Genomic DNA, 18,792 nt, shown 5'->3' with positions numbered 1-18,792 from the left:
CGGCGTGGCATGGAGTCGATCAGTCTGTGGCACTGCTCAGGTGTTATGATAGCCCAGGTTGCTCTAATAGTGGCTTTTAGCTCTTCTGAATTGTTGGGTCTGGTGTATTGCATCTTCTTCTTCACAATACCCCATAGATTTTCTATGGGGTTAAGGTCAGGAGAGTTTGCTGGCCAATTAAGAACAGGGATACCATGGTCCTTCAACCAGGTACTGGTAGCTTTGGCACTGTGTGCAGGTGCCAAGTCCTGTTGGAAAATGAAATCTGCATCTCCAAAAAGTTGGTCAGCTGCAGGAAGCATGAAGTGCTCTAAAACTTCCTGGTATGTGGCTGCGTTGACCCTGGACCTCAGAAAACACAATGGACCAACACCAGCAGATGACATGGCACCCCAAACCATCACTGACTGTGGAAACTTTACACTGGACTTCAAGCAACGTGGATGAAGTGCCTCTCTTCTTTTCCTCCAGACTCTGGGACCTTGATTTCCAAAGGAAATGCAAAATTTACTTTCATCAGAGAACATGACTTTGGACCACTCACCAGCAGTCCAGTCCTGTTTCTCTTTAGCCCAGGCAAGACGCTTCTGACGCTGTCTGTGGTTCAAGAGTGGCTTGACACAAGGAATGCGACAGCAGAAACCCATGTCTTTCATACGTCTGTGTGTGGTGGTTCTTGAAGCACTCACTCCAGCTGCAGTCCACTCTTTGTGAATCTCCCCCACATTTTTGAATGGGTTTTGTTTCACAATCCTCTCCAGGGTGCGGTTATCTCTCTTGCTTGTACACTTTTTTCGACCACATCTTTTCCTTCCCTTCGCCTCTCTATTAATGTGCTTGGACACTGAGCTCTGTGAACAGCCAGCCTCTTTAGCGATGACCTTTTGTGTCTTGCCCTCCTTGTGCAAGGTGTCGATGGTCGTCTTTTGGACAACTGTCAAGTCAGCAGTCTTCCCCATGATTGTGTAGCCTATAGAACTAGACTGAAAGACCATTTAAAGGCTTTTGCAGGTGGTTTGAGTTAATTAGCTGATTAGAGTGTGGCACCAGGGGCCATCAATTTTGAACCTTTTCACAATATTCTAATTTTCTGATACGATGAATTTGAGATTTTCATTTGTTGTCATTTGTAATCATCAAAATTAAACAAAATAAACATCTGAAATATATGAGTTTGTATGTAATGTATGAATATAATATACAAGTTTCACTTTTTAAATGGAATTACTGAAATCAATCTACTTTTTCATGATATTCTAATTTTATGACCAGCACCTGTAGTTCATATGAATGTCATCAGTATATAAACGAAATCCAGTATCCTATATTCCAGAGGTCATGGATTAGAGGACCGCGGTTAATATGGTAAAGCCCTCCAGAGCGTTGGGCACCAGGCTACACGTTATACAAATTAGCCCATGAGCCGCTGTCAGTCTGGGTTGCTGCTGCTGCTGCTGCTACTTTTAGACACAGCAGGCAAACCTGTGGCAAGCCGGGCGATGGGAAAGAAGGAGAAGATGATGAGAAAAAGAGAGCAGAGAAAGTGTGGACTGCTGGAAGAACTGTGGTGAACTAGTGAAAGAAAAGTGAAATGGTGCTCAAAGATGACCCTGAACATTTAGAGGATGTTTGGCTCAACCTGCTGCTGTGAATTCTCCACCATGAACAGAATCAAAAATAAATATAGATCCAGGCTCAAAATGAGCACCGTGATATGTGCTTGAGAATGGCTTTGTCTCCATTCAAACCCAGGTTTAAAGCCTTGCAGGGCAGAATAAAGCCCACTGCTCTCATTAAGCCAGAAAAAAGAAAGAAAGAAAACAGAAAAAGAAAGGTTAGTTCAGGTGTTTAATAAAAGATGTGAATCAGGAAATTGTCTATTTACCGAAATGAAGGATTGTTGTTCTCTACTTCAAAAAACACTTTATATTTTAAAATGGAAAATGTTTGATTTTTATTTTTTATATTTTTATTTTATTTTAAAAGTCAATGTGTAACATGGATGCATAAAAACCAAATTTTATTTCAGTGTTAAATTATGTTTAAATTAACAGATTATAATAAAAAATGTCTCTGGACCTTTACTGGTTGATGATTGTCTTTATTTGGACCCTGCTGATTTGGTTACCTCTGCTTTATTCTAAAGTTGAACCTAAAAACAAAATACAAATCACAACTAAAAACAAATTTGCCCCAGTATAGATCCCTGAGGAACTCCACAAGTGAGAGGAACGAAAGAAGAAACCGATTCTCCCAGACTCACTGAGAAAAGCCGTACAGAATAATAAGACCTGACATAGTCTTTCACAATGCCTATGACACCACAATGCTCCATTCGAGAGATTAGGAAGCTGAGGTCAACAGGGTCAGGCTGCTTTCAAACCAAGAAGCAAGAGAACGACTCCTCCTGAGTAAACAGCTAATAGGTTCCAGCACTTTGAGGAGCTTTAACACTAGACTCCCTTAAATAATACTATGACATAGCAAATATCCACCTTATTACAAAGAAATCATAGTTTCCAATCCTAATAGGACATCCCTTAAAAAAAAAAAAAGAATAAAGAGACTCTAAGAAGCAGAACGGGAAATGATCCCACTGAAGTAAAAGTTTCCTGCACTCCTCTCGTCCATCTCTCCCTGCAGAAGCACAGGAGCTCCAGTCTTGGCATCAATCACCAGCAGGGAAGATATGCAATCTCTCTGTGCAAACAATTAAGGGCAGCTCCTCTGCACTCAGAGCTACTCACTCGTGTTGGGGCACTGCTGATTAACACAATGTGCTTACACATTAGCTTGGGAGTCACACACACCAATGGCATTCCTTTTGCCAAACGAAAGCAATAAAGCGTAGTTTGGAGCTACCTGCCGCCTGAACTGTTGTCTTTAATGTTACCTTTGAACTTGGCCTCTGAGGTCATAGTTTTAACTTGACTTTGATAACAAAAATAGCTAATGATTTCATTTAAATAATTTTTGCTATAAATAGGAATTATATCAATTTTCCCCCCTCTTTTTTCTTGATTTTACAAATCTTGGCAATTTTTTTTATTTAAAAATAATTAGTTTAAATGAAGCCTTTTACTCTGACAATGTTAGAAAAAGCTGTGGAAGAGAAACAGTCCCGCAGCATAACAGATCCTCCACAATACCTGCTTTGCTTTTGTAAAAATGCTTTTAAACATTCATATTTTGCTTTGACCCGACACACCTGAAGAGTTTCCTAAATCTCAACCTTCAACTCATTTAAACCAGAAGCACAGCTCCATTTAAAGCTTCAATAGCTTTTTCTCAAACTTCAGGCAGTTATGTTTGGGAAGAAAACACAAAAGGATTTTTACAAGTTCATAATCTGGTGAATCGTCATAAATCATAGTGAAGCGTTCCTTTTTCAGCAGCTTAAACCCATAGAAGTGATTGACACTGCCTCGTTCTTAACAAGCGGACCAAAAGTAAACATGTAGCAACCAGGAAGTGTGACGGTGAGCAATGTAACCCTTTGACATCTCACAAGAATCTTAACATAGTCCATATTTGCCTTTCATAAGGGCACCATTATGCATACCGCTGATCGATGTTGCACAACTCTCAGGAATTCAGCCAGGCAAACAGAAAAGAAAAAAAACAATGTGCAGTTGTGAACTCTTCAAAGATTATAAAAAGGATTGTATCAGAGTCTCAGGTCCCCAAAGGAAAAAAAAGAAAGAAAAGAAAATGAGTGGAATGTCTTGAGTGATGGGAAAACAACCAGTTTCCTTCACAAACCTTTGGCCGGGCCTCTACAACATTCACCTTGAGACTCTGTTTCCACTCTAAAGAAAAGAAAAGAATCTAAAACGACACCATTGATAATTCACAGCCTGCACACAGAAACAGTTCCTCTGCGCTCTGAATAATCCCTACACAGCTGGATTGAAACTGCACTAAATCTCTGGATGTGCCAACATGCAAGTCAAGAGCAAAGAGAGATAGTAACAGAAAAGCAGCATTGTAGAAGTAATGTTAAGTGTGGTAGCAGCTGCGATGAGCACAACTGTCTAAACTATAACTCTAAAATAAATACACTATTTTCTAAAGTTCTAGCAAAAAACAGTTGGAAAGAGACTGAGATTGTGAAACAGACTAGATTAAGTTCATTTCTTTAGCGGGAAAAATATTTTATCAAGGTTCATTAAATCTTTTCAAATCTGGTTGAACCAGATCCAAAAGATCTCACAATCCCAATCAGCTCTGAAATGAAATGTATCAAACTTACTGATGCCCTTAAAATGTGAGGTCTTCACAGTTTGTGTCGAATATAATCCTTGCTTTTAAAAACTAGAGAAATTTATTACTTCTCTCTCCACAACCAATAACTAAAATGTAGTAAATTTGGAAAGAAAATGCCTAAAACCGGTCCATCTTTCAGTAACATGTAAATAACCCAGTCCTTCTTTCTACTGTAGACAAGCCATGATCTGCTTCTCTGTTCTCCATTTTTTATTTGGATGAAATAATAGCTGCATGAATCATGACAGCAGACAAGATAGAGGAGAGCAGGAGGCGGGGTTATCAATCTATTTGCTCAGGAGGGCAGAGTTTGGTGCTTTTATATGTTGTCGCCAACGGCTCCAGTAGCAGAAAAAAAGTCGCTTTTTTGAAATCTAAGTGCTAGAGGGGTCTAAAAAGTTGCTAAAAATCAACATTTTTTTACGGTATTAAAAACATAATTAATGTGAACAAATAAGTGATAGCTGTATTAACCATACATGTAAAAGGGGTTTTATGGGAACTTGGGGCCCTGGGCAACTGCCTAGCTTTGCCTAAAGGTAAATCCCCCCCTGGTCGAGGTAGTTAATAATACCAAACCATTGAACGCTAAAGAGGTATTAGAGAAAATAGGATTATCCCGCCATAATAGCATCACCACCCCAAAGAAAACATAAATACACAAGGACCTTAAGTTCTATTCATATAAGAGAGATCCAACTATTTTGTTAATCAAGGACAAAAGTGCATTTCTCACCTCCAATACTGGTCCGGCTCCCAGGATAATTTGCTCCACTCCACTAGCAAAGCCCTTCTGACTGAGGGCAGTCAGATGATGAATGAGAAAGTTTGTGCTTTGAGTCTTGCCAGAGCCGCTCTCCCCAGATATGACAATGCACTGATTCCTCTGTCTCCTCAGCATGGTGTGGTAAGCCACGTCCGCCACAGCGTAAATATGCGGCTCCAAGTCTCCCAGCGTGTGATTGTCATACATCTTTACATACTTGGGGTTGTAGATTGGCAGGAACTTGAAGGGGTTGATGACAATGAGGATGCTTCCAACGTAAGTGTAGATCTTTTCCTGTCGGAACCGTAAGCGCAGGTTGTCCAGCAGCGAGTGCTCGTTGAGCTCCGGCAGGCAGCACAGATCGGCGTGGTCGCCCTGAGAATGGGGCTGTGGCAGAAGCCCGCGTTCCACCATGCGTCTTCTCTCCTCCGTCACCTGCAGCCACATCTGGAGGCTGTTTTCATAGTGGATAGAGCCATCCAGATTCTTCTGCCTCAGGAGGAAGCGGTAATCCTCGCCACCAGATAACGGGCGGTGCTCTAAAGCCACCCGGGGCCAGAGCATCATCCTCTGAACGGGACAGTCGTTGGGGTTCAGAATCCATTCTTCCCCACCGAACTCCTTCACCTCAGCTAAAACGTAACACTTGGTTCGGTCCAACTGCAGCCGGTCAATAACGCGCTCAATGGCCTCGTGAGCTGTGGTGGTTTTGCGGGCACTGATTGGACAGTAGATGGTACCCTCGGCGAGGGCGCCTGGGTAGATGCGCACCGTTAACTCGGAGTTCTCAAAGCGATGCCGTCGGCCCAGGGTGCCCATGCCAACACCACCAACGCCATCGCGAGCACTCATGGCGCAGCAGGAGCTCCCATTAGAGGGAGCAGCCCTGTACTGGCACGTCCTTCACTGGACTGGTGAGGTCATTACTTCAAGACATTACCACTGCAAAAGAGAAGAAAAAAAGAAAGGATCAGTAACAATCAGTACAAAAGATCTTCTATTAAAACATACACCAGTTTCAACATCTGTAAAATGAATTAACTTGTTTAAACTGCTTTACAGTCAGGGATTTCTGCACAGCCCACTCACACCCACCAGGTTACGAAATGTACCAGATTATGACACGAGACCCTCATGGGTTGTTACGTAATCTGCTAAAGCGTTGTAACTTTTTTTTTTTTGCAGTAACCCTACATGCAAACTCACACTGGATAAAGGATAAGTCATCAGGCGCTGCGGGATAACCATTAACACTCATACCCGCTGCAAACGCTCACATAACCTCCTCACAGATCCCAACAGCAGCAGCTGCCATCCTCTGTGCTCTTCACACAATCATACTATTCAAAAGTTCCTGCTTTAACGCCGGGTGACGGGGCACCGAGGGAGAGCAGGGGGTCACAGAGAGAGATGAGAAGAGGCGAGGCTAAATTAAAGCATCCAAGCTGCTAAGAGGATCTCTACCACTCTGATTTATTTCTAATCATCACACTGGAGATGGTTCACCCTCATAAATGTTGCAAACAACACCACAGTTAAGAGACAAAATAGTTTTTAACACTGAAACTCTTTCAAATGGTGGCAACATTTTCACACTGGATAACAAAAGGCTGTAAATTACTGCAACACTGTGAAGATTAAAGTCCTCAAAGTGTTAAAAAACGAAATATTTGAAGCTATTTTGAGAGGCTTTGACCTTTAGTGAATGAAGTACTATATTTATATAGAATAATCTCCCCCTTTTCTATTTCTTTAAACTATAATGTTGTAGATTAAAAAACAACAGCAAAATTTCTCGTTTTTTTGAATGAGTCATTGTTCCCATTTTTTGTTCTTTCAAGGTTTGCTGTGCAAGTTATAAAGAAGCTGGATTGATCTCAAAGATAACCCCCTCACCTCCTTAATGCAACTATCACAACCACCTAAACAGCTCCTTCTGATCTTATCTTTTGTCATATTTTTTAATAAGCTTAGAACCACTGCAAGCCTTATAAGTTTCAACACAGTTTAATTCAGCCATTCCTCCTGGTCTGGACTTTGTTTCATGTGTCCTTTGAGACACCAATGGACCGCCACAGTATATAAGCTTTCCATCCTTCCATAATTTTCCACATGGCGGACTTGCAGTTTATCCCAGGACTAGATGGGGCATATGGTCCCTCTAAAGGGTTCTAAAGTGGGGTCTCTTCTCGATAGCGCATGCCTACAAAAAGCACCAAAGAGAGGGCCCAAATCAACCTGCAAAGACTCCTTTAACTCCAGAGGAGCTCCACTTCTCGCCACATGAAGCTCCTCGCATCAATTGCTAGGATGAAAAGCGAAGTTATATTGCAATCAATGACACAAAACACTGCAGTAAGACGCTTGTTTTTCATTAATTTTGGTTCATTTTCATCTCTTTGTTTTACAATTACATAATAGAGTACCAGTGCCAGTTTTTTGCTTTTCCAAATGAGTCCCATTCACAATTTAAAATAAATTATTTTTGCTTAGTGCACCAATTCTGAAAGTACGGAAGAGGATTAGGGCCACTGAAAAAAAAAAAAAGTTAACTGATTTTTTTTTTTTTAAATTCAGTTTAGTACGGAAAAAAGTCAGAATTCTGACTTTAATCTCAGAATTCTGACTTTTTTCTCAGAATTCTGACTTTAAACTCAGAATTCTGACTTTTTTCTCAGAATTCTGACTTTAATCTCAGAATTCTGACTTTTTTTTCTCAGAATTCTGACTTTTTTCTCAGAATTCTGACTTGAAACTCAGAATTCTGACTTTTTTCTCAGAATTCTGACTTTAATCTCAGAATTCTGACTTTAATCTCAGAATTCTGACTTTTTTCTCAGAATTCTGACTTTTTTCTCAGAATTCTGACTTTTTTTATTGTCAGAATTCTGAGATTAAAGTCAGAATTCTGAGATTAAAGTCAGAATTCTGTGATTAAAGTCAGAATTCTGAGATTAAAGTCAGAATTCTGTGATTAAAGTCAGAATTCTGAGATTAAAGTCAGAATTCTGTGATTAAAGTCAGAATTCTGAGATTAAAGTCAGAATTCTGAGATTAAAGTCAGAATTCTGTGATTAAAGTCAGAATTCTGTGATTAAAGTCAGAATTCTGTGATTAAAGTCAGAATTCTGAGAAAAAAGTCAGAATTCTGACTTTAATCTCAGAATTCTGAGAAAAAAGTCAGAATTCTGAGATTAAAGTCAGAATTCTGAGAAAAAAGTCAGAATTCTGACATTAAAGTCAGAATTCTGACTTTTTTCCCATACTATACTGAAAAAAAAAATAAATAAAAATCAGTTACTTTTTTTTTTTCAGTGGCCCTAATCCTCTTCCGTACTGAAAGGCTGAGGGACACAATGGTATTTTGTTTCAGTACTTGATAACCAGGCATTTCAAAAGGTTCAAGGAATGAAGATACCATCCTGTCGTGTTAAGGCTGCTCCACAAAAACTGATACTTTTTTGTTCTCAAGGTTGCAATGTGTGTTTTGCCTCCATACTTCTCATACTCAATAAGTAGCTCAGCAGCTGAAGTCTGCCGAACATGTCACTGAAGATCGATGGAGAGCCAGCGGGGGAGGGGGGGCACAGAGAGCGGGTCGACTAGCACAGGGCAGGCAGAGAGCAGAAAGTAGAGGAGCGGAGAGAAATAAGAGCTCAGTGTGCTCTGGTGCTATTTGCAAAGAGTGCAGAGCCCAGGGGAGTGTGGTGCTACAGAGGTGGGACTGCCCCACTGGGATCAATGATAGAGGAAATGCTGCAACGGCGCTGAAGTAGCAGGTTTAACTGCTTAAGCCACCACATTTAAACTGCATGACTAGGGCTGAACGATTTTGCCAAAAATTTAAATTGTGATAATTTTTAATAATAAAAAAATTAAAAATAACGCAGCGAGTGAAATGCCCTTTGGATAAAAAAAAAAAAATAAAAAAAAACTAAAAATAATTAAAACATACTGTTTATATGGACATAAGTAACCAGAATAAAATGGCAGAGTTGACTAAGAGTGTGTCAAGTAGACAACATGCCTATTGGAATATTCAAATAAGACAAGAGCATTGATGCTTGAGTCCTGGAAGGTTCTGAGTACAAGTCCCACACACTCCCACATACTGCCGCTCTGGGACCCTGAGCAAGACCCTTAACCCCACACTGCTCCCTGGGCACCAACAGTGGCAGAACACTGGATGGGTTAAATGCAGAGCATGAATTTCCCCATTGCGGGACAATAAACAATTTAAATAACAGCTACCCAGAGGAATTAGCTACTAAAGTGAAAATATGGACCATTGAAACAGTGTGGACATGCAACCTGGTAATCTCGCCTCAATAATTTGATCTTGACCAGCATTTCCATGGATTACGTCCAGATTATCAATTTTAGATTATCAATCGAGTTAAAATCAAGAGCCCTACACAAAATACAGCTTCAATTAATATACGTTTTTTTTTTTATTATTACAGTTTCTCTTTAAGTCAAAATGTATTCTCCATTACAGTTTTTGATTTTTTGCTAGTTTTAATAACTATTATAACTCTGGTTCACAGAGAGGAGTAAGCATGGAAAAGCCAAAGCTGCACCCTGTCAGCCTGCATCCAGCCTGCCAGGCGTTAGCTCAGTAACTCTGATACAACTCACATCTCAATAAAATTCTGCATAAAAGAAGGTTCCTAATTATAAATGCAGAAAAATAAAAACAAAGAAAGAAATGTCTTTTTTTTATATATATAATGGCATAAAGTATTTTTATATAAGCAAAGTAAACTGAAGGGTGTAGAAAGGGCTTCTGTCATCCTGGTTAAGCTTTTAGTTTGCGTCTGCAACCGTGAGAGCATGTTTTAAGCAGCAAGTTGTGACCTGCTGTCCTGAACAGATGGTCAGCTCACTACTTAACGGAGAGGGAGGGGGGGATTTAGGATTGTGTCAGTGCTAGATGGCACAGGGCATGCTAACTGAAGTTATATTCCTTCAGGCAAGAACCCAAATAAATGCTCAACCGATCTCTGCAGTCTGCACCCCCATCCCATCTATCACTGAGAAAGTTTAAGAATGTGAAACTTAAATGAATCATATAGTAGTAAGCTGTTGGCTTTACTGGAAAGAGCTGTAAGGTTGCTTCCAGAAAGGTACAGAGGCATGGAAAAAATAAACTTTCACTGAAAACAGGAACATCTACTTTAAAACACCTTTAAAATCACACGTTTGTATGTCAAATAATTACCAAACAAATCTAAAAGCAAATATGAAACCAAATGTATAAGTTTAATAAAAATGACAAAATTCTTTCAAAAACCAGCTTTGATTTCAATTGTCCTTGCTACGATTACCACAACAATGCAACAATATTGTAAAACAATCATTTTTTATGACAAACTATGAAAACACTAAATGTTTGCAGATGGTGATTTTATGTTGAGCTAGTTTATCAATTATGAGTACATTTCTAAAGGGGAAAATGTGATGAACTAATGTCACTCTGAGTTATCGAGGCTCAGAATCCAGATTTTCCACACAAAAAAATTTTAAATATAGGATAAATCAATCCAATTGATTAATAGACTAAACAGAAGTAGAGATGTCTGTTGTGATGAACAGATGACGTTTGGAGAAAAAGCAACTTCAGCACAAACATCTAATCCTCAATCTATCAAGTAAGGTGGTGAAGGGATGGTGATTGGGGCTCGTTTTTAAAGCAACCAGATCAGAGCAACTCGCAGTCAATAAGTCAACCATAACTCCATCGGCATTCCAAAATCACAGGCCCACTGAGAGCTAAATCTGGGTCATTGGCCCCATTTTTCAGTTTTCCTTCAGGTTTGATTGGAAAAATTTAATTCTGGTTGATTGCAGATTTCCTTTAATAATAATAATAATGCATAACTGCTTTTTTACATATACCGCTACATTAACAATAAGACTGCAACTATGGATTATTTTACAAATCGATTAACCTGTTGATTATTTTTTAGATTAATCCATTAGTGATCAGGTAGCCAAAAGTTCCTTAAAGAAAAGTTTTTATGAAATTAAACCAGGTAAAGCTAAAACTTTCACACTTGAGGAGTTCTGGCTAGAGCATATTAACAAATGAAAACATATTTTACTTAAATGCAAAATGTTTATATATTTCTTGTTACAATTTTTATATAATTACTGCCTTAAATGAGTCATTCCATCAGCTAAAGACATGTTTTAGAGTCTCTATACTCCAGTTATCAATTAATCGATTTATAAATTAGATGAATAATCGATTAATCTTGATTAATCCGATTAATTGTTTCAGCTCTAATTAAACAGACAAATGTAACATTGATGATGAAATAAAAATCTGCAAAATTGTGGTTTTAATCATTCAATCATGGCAAATGGCCTGTTCTTATATAGTGCTTTTTTGAGTCAGGAGACTTCAAAGTGCTTTACACTACATTCAGTCATTCACACACTGATGGTGGCAAGCTACATTGTAGCCACAGCTGCCCTGGGGCTCACTGACAGAAGCGAGGATGCTGTACACTGGCGCCACCGGGCCCTCTGACCGCCATCAGTAGACAACGCAGGTGAAGCGTCTTGCCCAAGGAGACAGTAATATTGGAAGCCGGGGCCGGGGCTTGAACCGTCAACCCTTGAATTTCAGGGCAAACTCCTACACCCGAAACCACTGTCGCCCAATCATGCACAAAATGGCAAAAAATTAAGAAACAAATGACGTTCAGGTGAAATGATCTCATACCTCTTCCTGCCTATCATGTCTCCACAGCTTTAATCTGGATAGCTGTCAGGTTTGCACGGCTAAAGGAAACCAACTCCAGCCTCTCCTCGTCTCCTTTCTGCTCAAAACGACTGAACCAGAAACAGATCCCCTTACATGACATGAATGGTTAGCGTTAAGGCACCACGGACGGCTTATCGGACCTTAAATCTTGAGCGTTTTTTTTTTCCTCAAGACGCAGCAGATGGTGCAGATACGATCTCAACTAACATACCAGAAAGAAGCAACACTGGAATTCACATGAGGTAAATATTGAATTTGTAAAACACACAAGATGAGAGTTCCTGCTTTGAGCTATTGTTAAAGTTAAACTTGGGTCAGATGCTATCATAGTTCAGAAGAGGGCTGGAGGCAATTATCTGCATTTGGATTACAGGCTTAGCGCGACCTTTAAAACAACCAAACCATGGAGGAAAAAGTTGTTTTTTTTTCATACAATACTTAAAGATCATCTGCTCATCTGCACGACAACAGACGACTTAAGTGTGTGAAACTAGTCATACTGTATGGTGACCTAACAAGTGATTGCATGATCGTACAAATGATCCTGCATTCATCTCTGAAAGAAATATTACTCTAAATTACAGTTATTATCAAATTTTGGACCTAAACTTTAGAGCACTTTCATTCCAGAACAATTTAAAACATCATGACAAACAATACGCCCTGAACAGAAAACCTGGATAACATAAATCTGCTAACTTAATGTCAGCCGTTTCAGCTTTCCTCTAATATATGAAAAAATGCACCGAGATATTATTTAAAGTAATACTTCTGGTGAACGTAAAGGTTTTAGAATGTGATCAGATACTCATGCATAAAACTAAATATCTTCACTGCAAAAAGTGAACAAAAAGTAAGAAGATGTACAGGTTTTATTACTTATTTTATGTGCAATATATGAGTGCAATACCACTGGGATCAATGCAATACTAATGAAATCAGTGCAATATCAGTGAGAGCAGGGCGGTAAAAATAACTTTTGTTTCTTTCTTAAAGTCTATAACTTAATGCTGGTCTGTACTGTGATTAGCTTTATGGTGCGCACTGCAAAAACCATCCAAAAATGAAATTAAATTATCTTTATTTAGCCTTAATTTGAGTTTGTAAACATTATTTGCCAATATAATTCTTTTTTTTTTACCCTTAAAATAATAGAATTAGATAATATGCACTTGAAATAAGACAATGCAACAGTTTTTTCTTATTTTGAATGTACATTTTCCTCTTCCATTGTCATAGTATCTCACTTACCTCCTCAATTCAAGAAAAGATGCACTTATTTAAAAAAAAAAAATCAACCTGCCAGGAGCAATGCTGTTGGAAATTAAAATATAATCTGGCATATTTACATTGTCTAATGTTCAGTAATATGCCTTTCCTCTCTTTTTCCAAATTAATAGCTAAATCAAATAAATAAAAAAGAAATATTTTCTTAAAATAAGTTTATTTGTGGTTGATCTGAGAAGGTAAGTAAAATGATCTTCCATTGGAATACGATTTTTACACACGAAATAGGAAGGAAACTATGTCATTATGTTACAGTAGTAGAAATTTAAAATGTCCCCACTATCCTTGGCTGGTCCCCTAAGTTTCCTTTTTTAAACATCAATCTTTGTACTAAAATATTCTGGCATGATTTGCGGACATTAAGATCTAAAGAGAAGCGTTATGTCCTGATCAGACTCTGTAATTCAGTGAAAGGGTGGAGTCAGACCAAAAAAAAGATATGCAAGATGGGGTCACTCCAGTGGCTGGAAGTAAGCTGCCATTCGGCTGACGTTTGACAGGGAAGGGCCATTTTGAATGGCTGCTTTTGAATGGCTGCTACTGAAGAAAAAGTCGATATATTTATCTAATTTTAAGGGCTAAAATACTCACCCCATTGGAAGAGCATTTTACTCACCCGGTCAAATACACATTTTTTCAAAAAACCTCATTGCTTATTTGTTGCACTAGTGTTTCTAACATCTCATTCTTTTTATCCAGCAGCTTATAATTCATTTGGTTTTAGCTTTTGTCCAGTATTTTTAATAAATAATTGCCTTAAATTTCCTCAACAGAATAACCTAAAAAAAGCACTTATTTTTTCAGTAAATTTCGACAAATATCCATATCCCATAAAGCAAACATATCCACCATCTTTTGCATTTTTCTTTCGTTTTAGGAATCCTTCTTTAAAACACCATAAGTGGCTTTTTTCAAAAAGCAATTCAATGTTAGGACCAATAAACAAGTTTTAAATAGACAAGTTTTATTTAACTGGATTTAGCTGATTTAACATGAAAAGAATAGCAATGCAACCCATGTTAGAAAACCTCGGTAAAACAGGCAGTGATTTTTCTGTCCTTGAGCAGAGCGCTTTAGTTTACACACATGAACTCCCAGAAATAGCTACTGTAAAGGGATCTACCCACAATAATTTTCACAGAAACCGTCTCATGATTTAAGCCAGAGATTTAACTGGATTTTATACCTTTAGCTTTCAAGGTATGAAACCCTGCGACTTATTATGCAGAAAGAAAGGAAGAGGTGTGAGTAACCATGCTTTGTTAATTTAATTTAACAACAATAGGATCGTGTGTCCTCAGGTGACTGCTGTTTCATTTTAGGACACACTAAAGCACCAATAATGTATTTGCTGTAATAATTACAAAGCTGCATTTTTTAAGCCAAAATGTAATTCTGTTATCTTCTGCATTGGTCCAAAAAACAACCGACCTTTATAAAAGGACACGTTTTTTTATATTTTCAAGGAAAGAGTTGCTTTTTTTCCTCACTGGACTAATTTTACTCTTCTGCTGTGATGAAAGCAGTCGATACAACTCCCTGCAGAAACTCTATATAAACTCAAATCATGCTACAATTAATCCAGATAAGTAAATATTTCTGCATATTTCAATATTCTTGCTGTAGCTTTTTTTGTGCCTTAAGCAAAGGAGGGTTAATCTGTGTATCTAATGAGTGATAGATTTGACAGCTCCCTATAAAACCCTTTTTAGAAGACAGAAATAAGCCAATATCTCCTGAGGAAACATGGGGAAATACTTAAAGAACTAGAGATCAGTATGAAAAATCCAACATTCATCGGCTTTGAGGAACCTATTTTAGATTTCATAAAAAAAAAAAAAAAAATGTATAGATGAATGGGGAGTAATGCATGACACTTACTGATTTAAAGCTCCTTTATCAAACAACCTGCAGCATACTTTTATGTACTATGATCCTTAACCCTTTATAGGGAACTTAGTGAAATACTTTGAAAATCAAAGAAATTTCAAGCCAATAGTGTTATTGGAAGCCAAGACCTTATAACCTTTGTAACATTGAAAAAATATGGATATTTTGATGGCAAAAATTTATGTCAATGTAATAACAAGAAAGGCCAACTTCCCCGAATATATTAAGAAAAATAACAAAAGTACTTCTATAAAAAAATCATAAAAAACACTGAGTGAAAGACACACATTTTAGTTTATAAAACTAAATATAATTGTTAAGTAGGCTTATTAATGTTTTAACTTTACTTTTTAACTTTTCAAGCTTTTAAATCTTTTTTTTTTTTATTGACATGTTAACATTTTTTAGTAAGTAATATATCATTCAAGGGCTCATCTAATTGGTCAAACACCAAAATAAGATGTACAGTCATGTAGCAGCATCTTTGCTGAATGGCTGGATATAGATCTTGTGCTTCTAGACCTCACTCAGGGACGGGGAGACTCCATTTGTAAGCGGTATGCAAGTGATTAAAAACAGTAACTTGTTCTATAAAGGATTTAAAAAATGGAATACATCAAAACTCAAAATAAAAACTAAAATCTCAAGCAAAATCGTGATATTTGCCATTTTTACATTAATGTTGCGCTTTGTGTATAAAACTGGCTTTTCATTTGGGTACATCAAGTTCATAAATGTGAGCAAGAATATAATTTTAACTGATACTTCAAATTTAAATCTCTATGTTTTTCGGCCACCTAATCAGGAAGCAATGGTCTGAATCTGAAATACCACCTAGGTGGGAATCCTGAAAGATGGAAAACAGGAGAGGAAATGGACCGTGGGAAAAGAAATGCAAGAGCAGGCAGACACACAGGCTAGAGTACAAACATGAAGTTGTTAGAAGCCATCAAACACAGACGGACAGAAATGATAGGATGCTAGTTTTCCGAAATGTGAGCTGTGGTAATGTGAGAGCGAGAAGGGAGAAAGGGACTAATTCTAACAACCAGCCTGGCATCAGCATGCTAAGCATTCATAAATCTGAGTAGTTAGTTCTACAAAGTCTTCATGGCTGTATGAGACATGGTGGCAATTCCAGGGTTATTCCATCAGAAACGGTAAACGTTCTTCACATTTTTAACAATAAATGCACCCTTATGATGTGTGCAATCACATTATAAAAGAAAGATAATAAACATACAGCATGTAAACACCACAGGACGCCTCCCTGGAAGCCACCCATCTGATCCTGCTGGGGGAGGCTGCTGCAGGCTGAAAATTCTGCAAGCTCTGCACACTGTTCTGCTGGCTGGTGCTTGCTATTCCTTTGCTATGCTATATAAATAAACATGGTTCGCAAAACAATATAAAATATGTTATATTTGATTTTGTTATCTAAACTTTGACATCATTGAAATACATTGGAGCAGATCTTACGAAGAATTAGGAATGAGGTTACAGCACTAAGAGAAGAAACATTAGTAAAAATTACTTTTTCTACCCAATAAAATCATCAGGATTCACCATAAATAATGGGATTATTATTAGCATTATTAGCTTTAGTGGTGATAATCTGGGCAGCAAGAAGGTTCTGGGTTCGATTCCCAGCCGGGGGTCTTTCTGCATGGAGTTTGCATGTTTACAATTCAAATAAATAAATAAAAAATACACTTGGTGTTTGTTGTTTATGGTAGAATGTGAAAAAGAATAAATGTTGAATAGAATTTTGACTATAAATATATTTAACAAATACGCTAATTTATTTATTGGTGTTGAATTACTATAAACTATTTGCCATTTATTATACTTTTGGAATAATTGGTTTAAAGGCTTGGAAATCAGTTTCATTACTTCACAATGTATTTATCTTGTTAATTTCAAATTGTTATAGATGCATAGATGTTGCACTGCGATGGACTGGTGACCTGTCCAGGGTTTGCTCCTCCTCTCACCCGAATGGATGGATGGATGGATGGATGGATGGATGGATGGATGGATGGATGGATGGATGGACGGACGGACGGACGGACGGACGGACGGACGGACGGACGGACGGACGGACGGACGGACGGACGGACGGACGGATGGATGGATGATCTCTTTCGACATTTCAACTATAAGCATATTGACAAGCATCAACACACAGAATGTCTTTTTAATTTAACCATCCATTTCAAACAAGCCTCTCAGGCAGAATATCGTCCATACCAAAGAGGATTTAGGTCGTCTATCTGCTCAATCTGCATATAGATTTAATGGCAGAAAACATAATCAATTGGAACAAGAAGAAAAATGAAGAAAAAAGGTTTAAAAAACATAAAATAAGCAAAATGTGACAAGTGTTTTATTTCAACTATGAAGCAGACCAGTTAGATCTATAGATTCAATGCTTAATGGACTCAGTATTCAAATTAATGTGAAAAAAACAGCAAAGCACTAAATGATGTTCGAGGTCTTTTTTAAATACACAACTTTTAAAAAATGTTTTGAAAATAAAACACACCTATTCTGATCTTGCTGTATGTAGTGGGGATAATGAGTCATTTTCAACCCTTCCTTTGCCATAACCCTGACAATAACCCTGAACCTAACCATTACCTGTGCATAACCAACCCTCACCTTAACCTAAACTCAGCTGGCACATAAGTCCTAAACCTAACAGCAAAAAACAAAGTGAGAGCCAAAAAATTTTTCTTAATTTGGTACAAACTGTCGTTAATTTAATGGTGAAATCAGGTAATTGGTCCTCACATTGATGGCAAAACAGGAGCACACAGACATTTAGTGTTCATTTAGCAACCATTTACTGAGGCATAATTTCAAAAAGCTTCTCTAATGTCAAATTAAATTACTACCACACAGATTAACATTTAGGTCTCACATTTGCAGCTGTAGTTGAACCTGGGATTAGGTGCCTTGCCCAGGGGCACACTGACCTGTGGCAGATTGGAAGACAAATACTCCTCCCATATAAACACAGTCATCCACGGGAAATAATGTGGAAAGATATTTAAACTGCTTAAATAATGAACAAAGACATTGTAACTGAAATTAGTCACAGTTCCTGCTGAGGTTTTATAGTTGTTACTAAAACACTGATGACACGCAGCAACAAGTCTGAGCTTGAATCACTGGCCACACATAATTAAAAATGACTGCAGGCCTATGGAGCAGCGGATATCTGAGGCAGGTCAGTCTGAACGGAGCGCTCAGGCCATGATCGACTCCCTCCACATTCCTGCAAGCAAACGTCAGCAGGTGACACACAACCAGCATGAAAATATGACACTAAGGAACGTGCCCAGGGTGCTTTCTAAATAGGCATGAATGTTCTGTCAAGGATCCAGTTATTATTGCTGCCTATAGAAATATGGGGGAAAACAGAGGAAGGAAATCAAGTGAGTGCAGTTTAAGTCCCAAGGACAACGCTGAAGGGAAACAGTCGTTTGGATCTGCTAACTGGGAGTTAAGAATAAACTCAGAGTTAACTTTTTAGTACAGAAATATATATATAAATATTTTTTTTTTTGTTTCGGGTTTTTTTAAATGCTACCAATCAAATTTTGTCTAAAACATGATATAAAAATTTTTTTAGTTCAAACTTAAACATGTTAATAACCTGAAAAAAATAACAGCTTCCTTTTTCAACATGTCTCATTTTGTGAACCTTCTGACTTTGTGCAGCGCTTCATCACGCTCCCATCTAGATCAGGTGAATAAGCTGAAACATAAACTCATTTAAACCAGTGTACTGCAGTTTTATTAAAGC

General features: G+C 38.0%; 1 protein-coding gene across 1 annotated transcript in view; it reads right to left on the bottom strand.

Moving 5' to 3' along the window:
• The window catches only part of myo9aa (myosin IXAa), a 174,342-nt gene that overhangs the window by 136,480 nt on the left and 19,070 nt on the right, over window positions 1-18,792 (bottom strand). Inside the window, 1 exon segment of the mRNA XM_038289842.1 lies at window positions 5,003-5,974. Coding sequence (XP_038145770.1) covers window positions 5,003-5,884 — 882 coding nt within the window. The 5' untranslated portion in view covers window positions 5,885-5,974.

Source organism: Cyprinodon tularosa, unplaced genomic scaffold (assembly GCF_016077235.1).
Source record: "Cyprinodon tularosa strain WSP-4 unplaced genomic scaffold, ASM1607723v1 ctg272, whole genome shotgun sequence".
Taxonomy (NCBI): Eukaryota; Metazoa; Chordata; class Actinopteri; order Cyprinodontiformes; family Cyprinodontidae; genus Cyprinodon; species Cyprinodon tularosa.
This window is presented reverse-complemented; position numbering and strand designations above follow the sequence as displayed.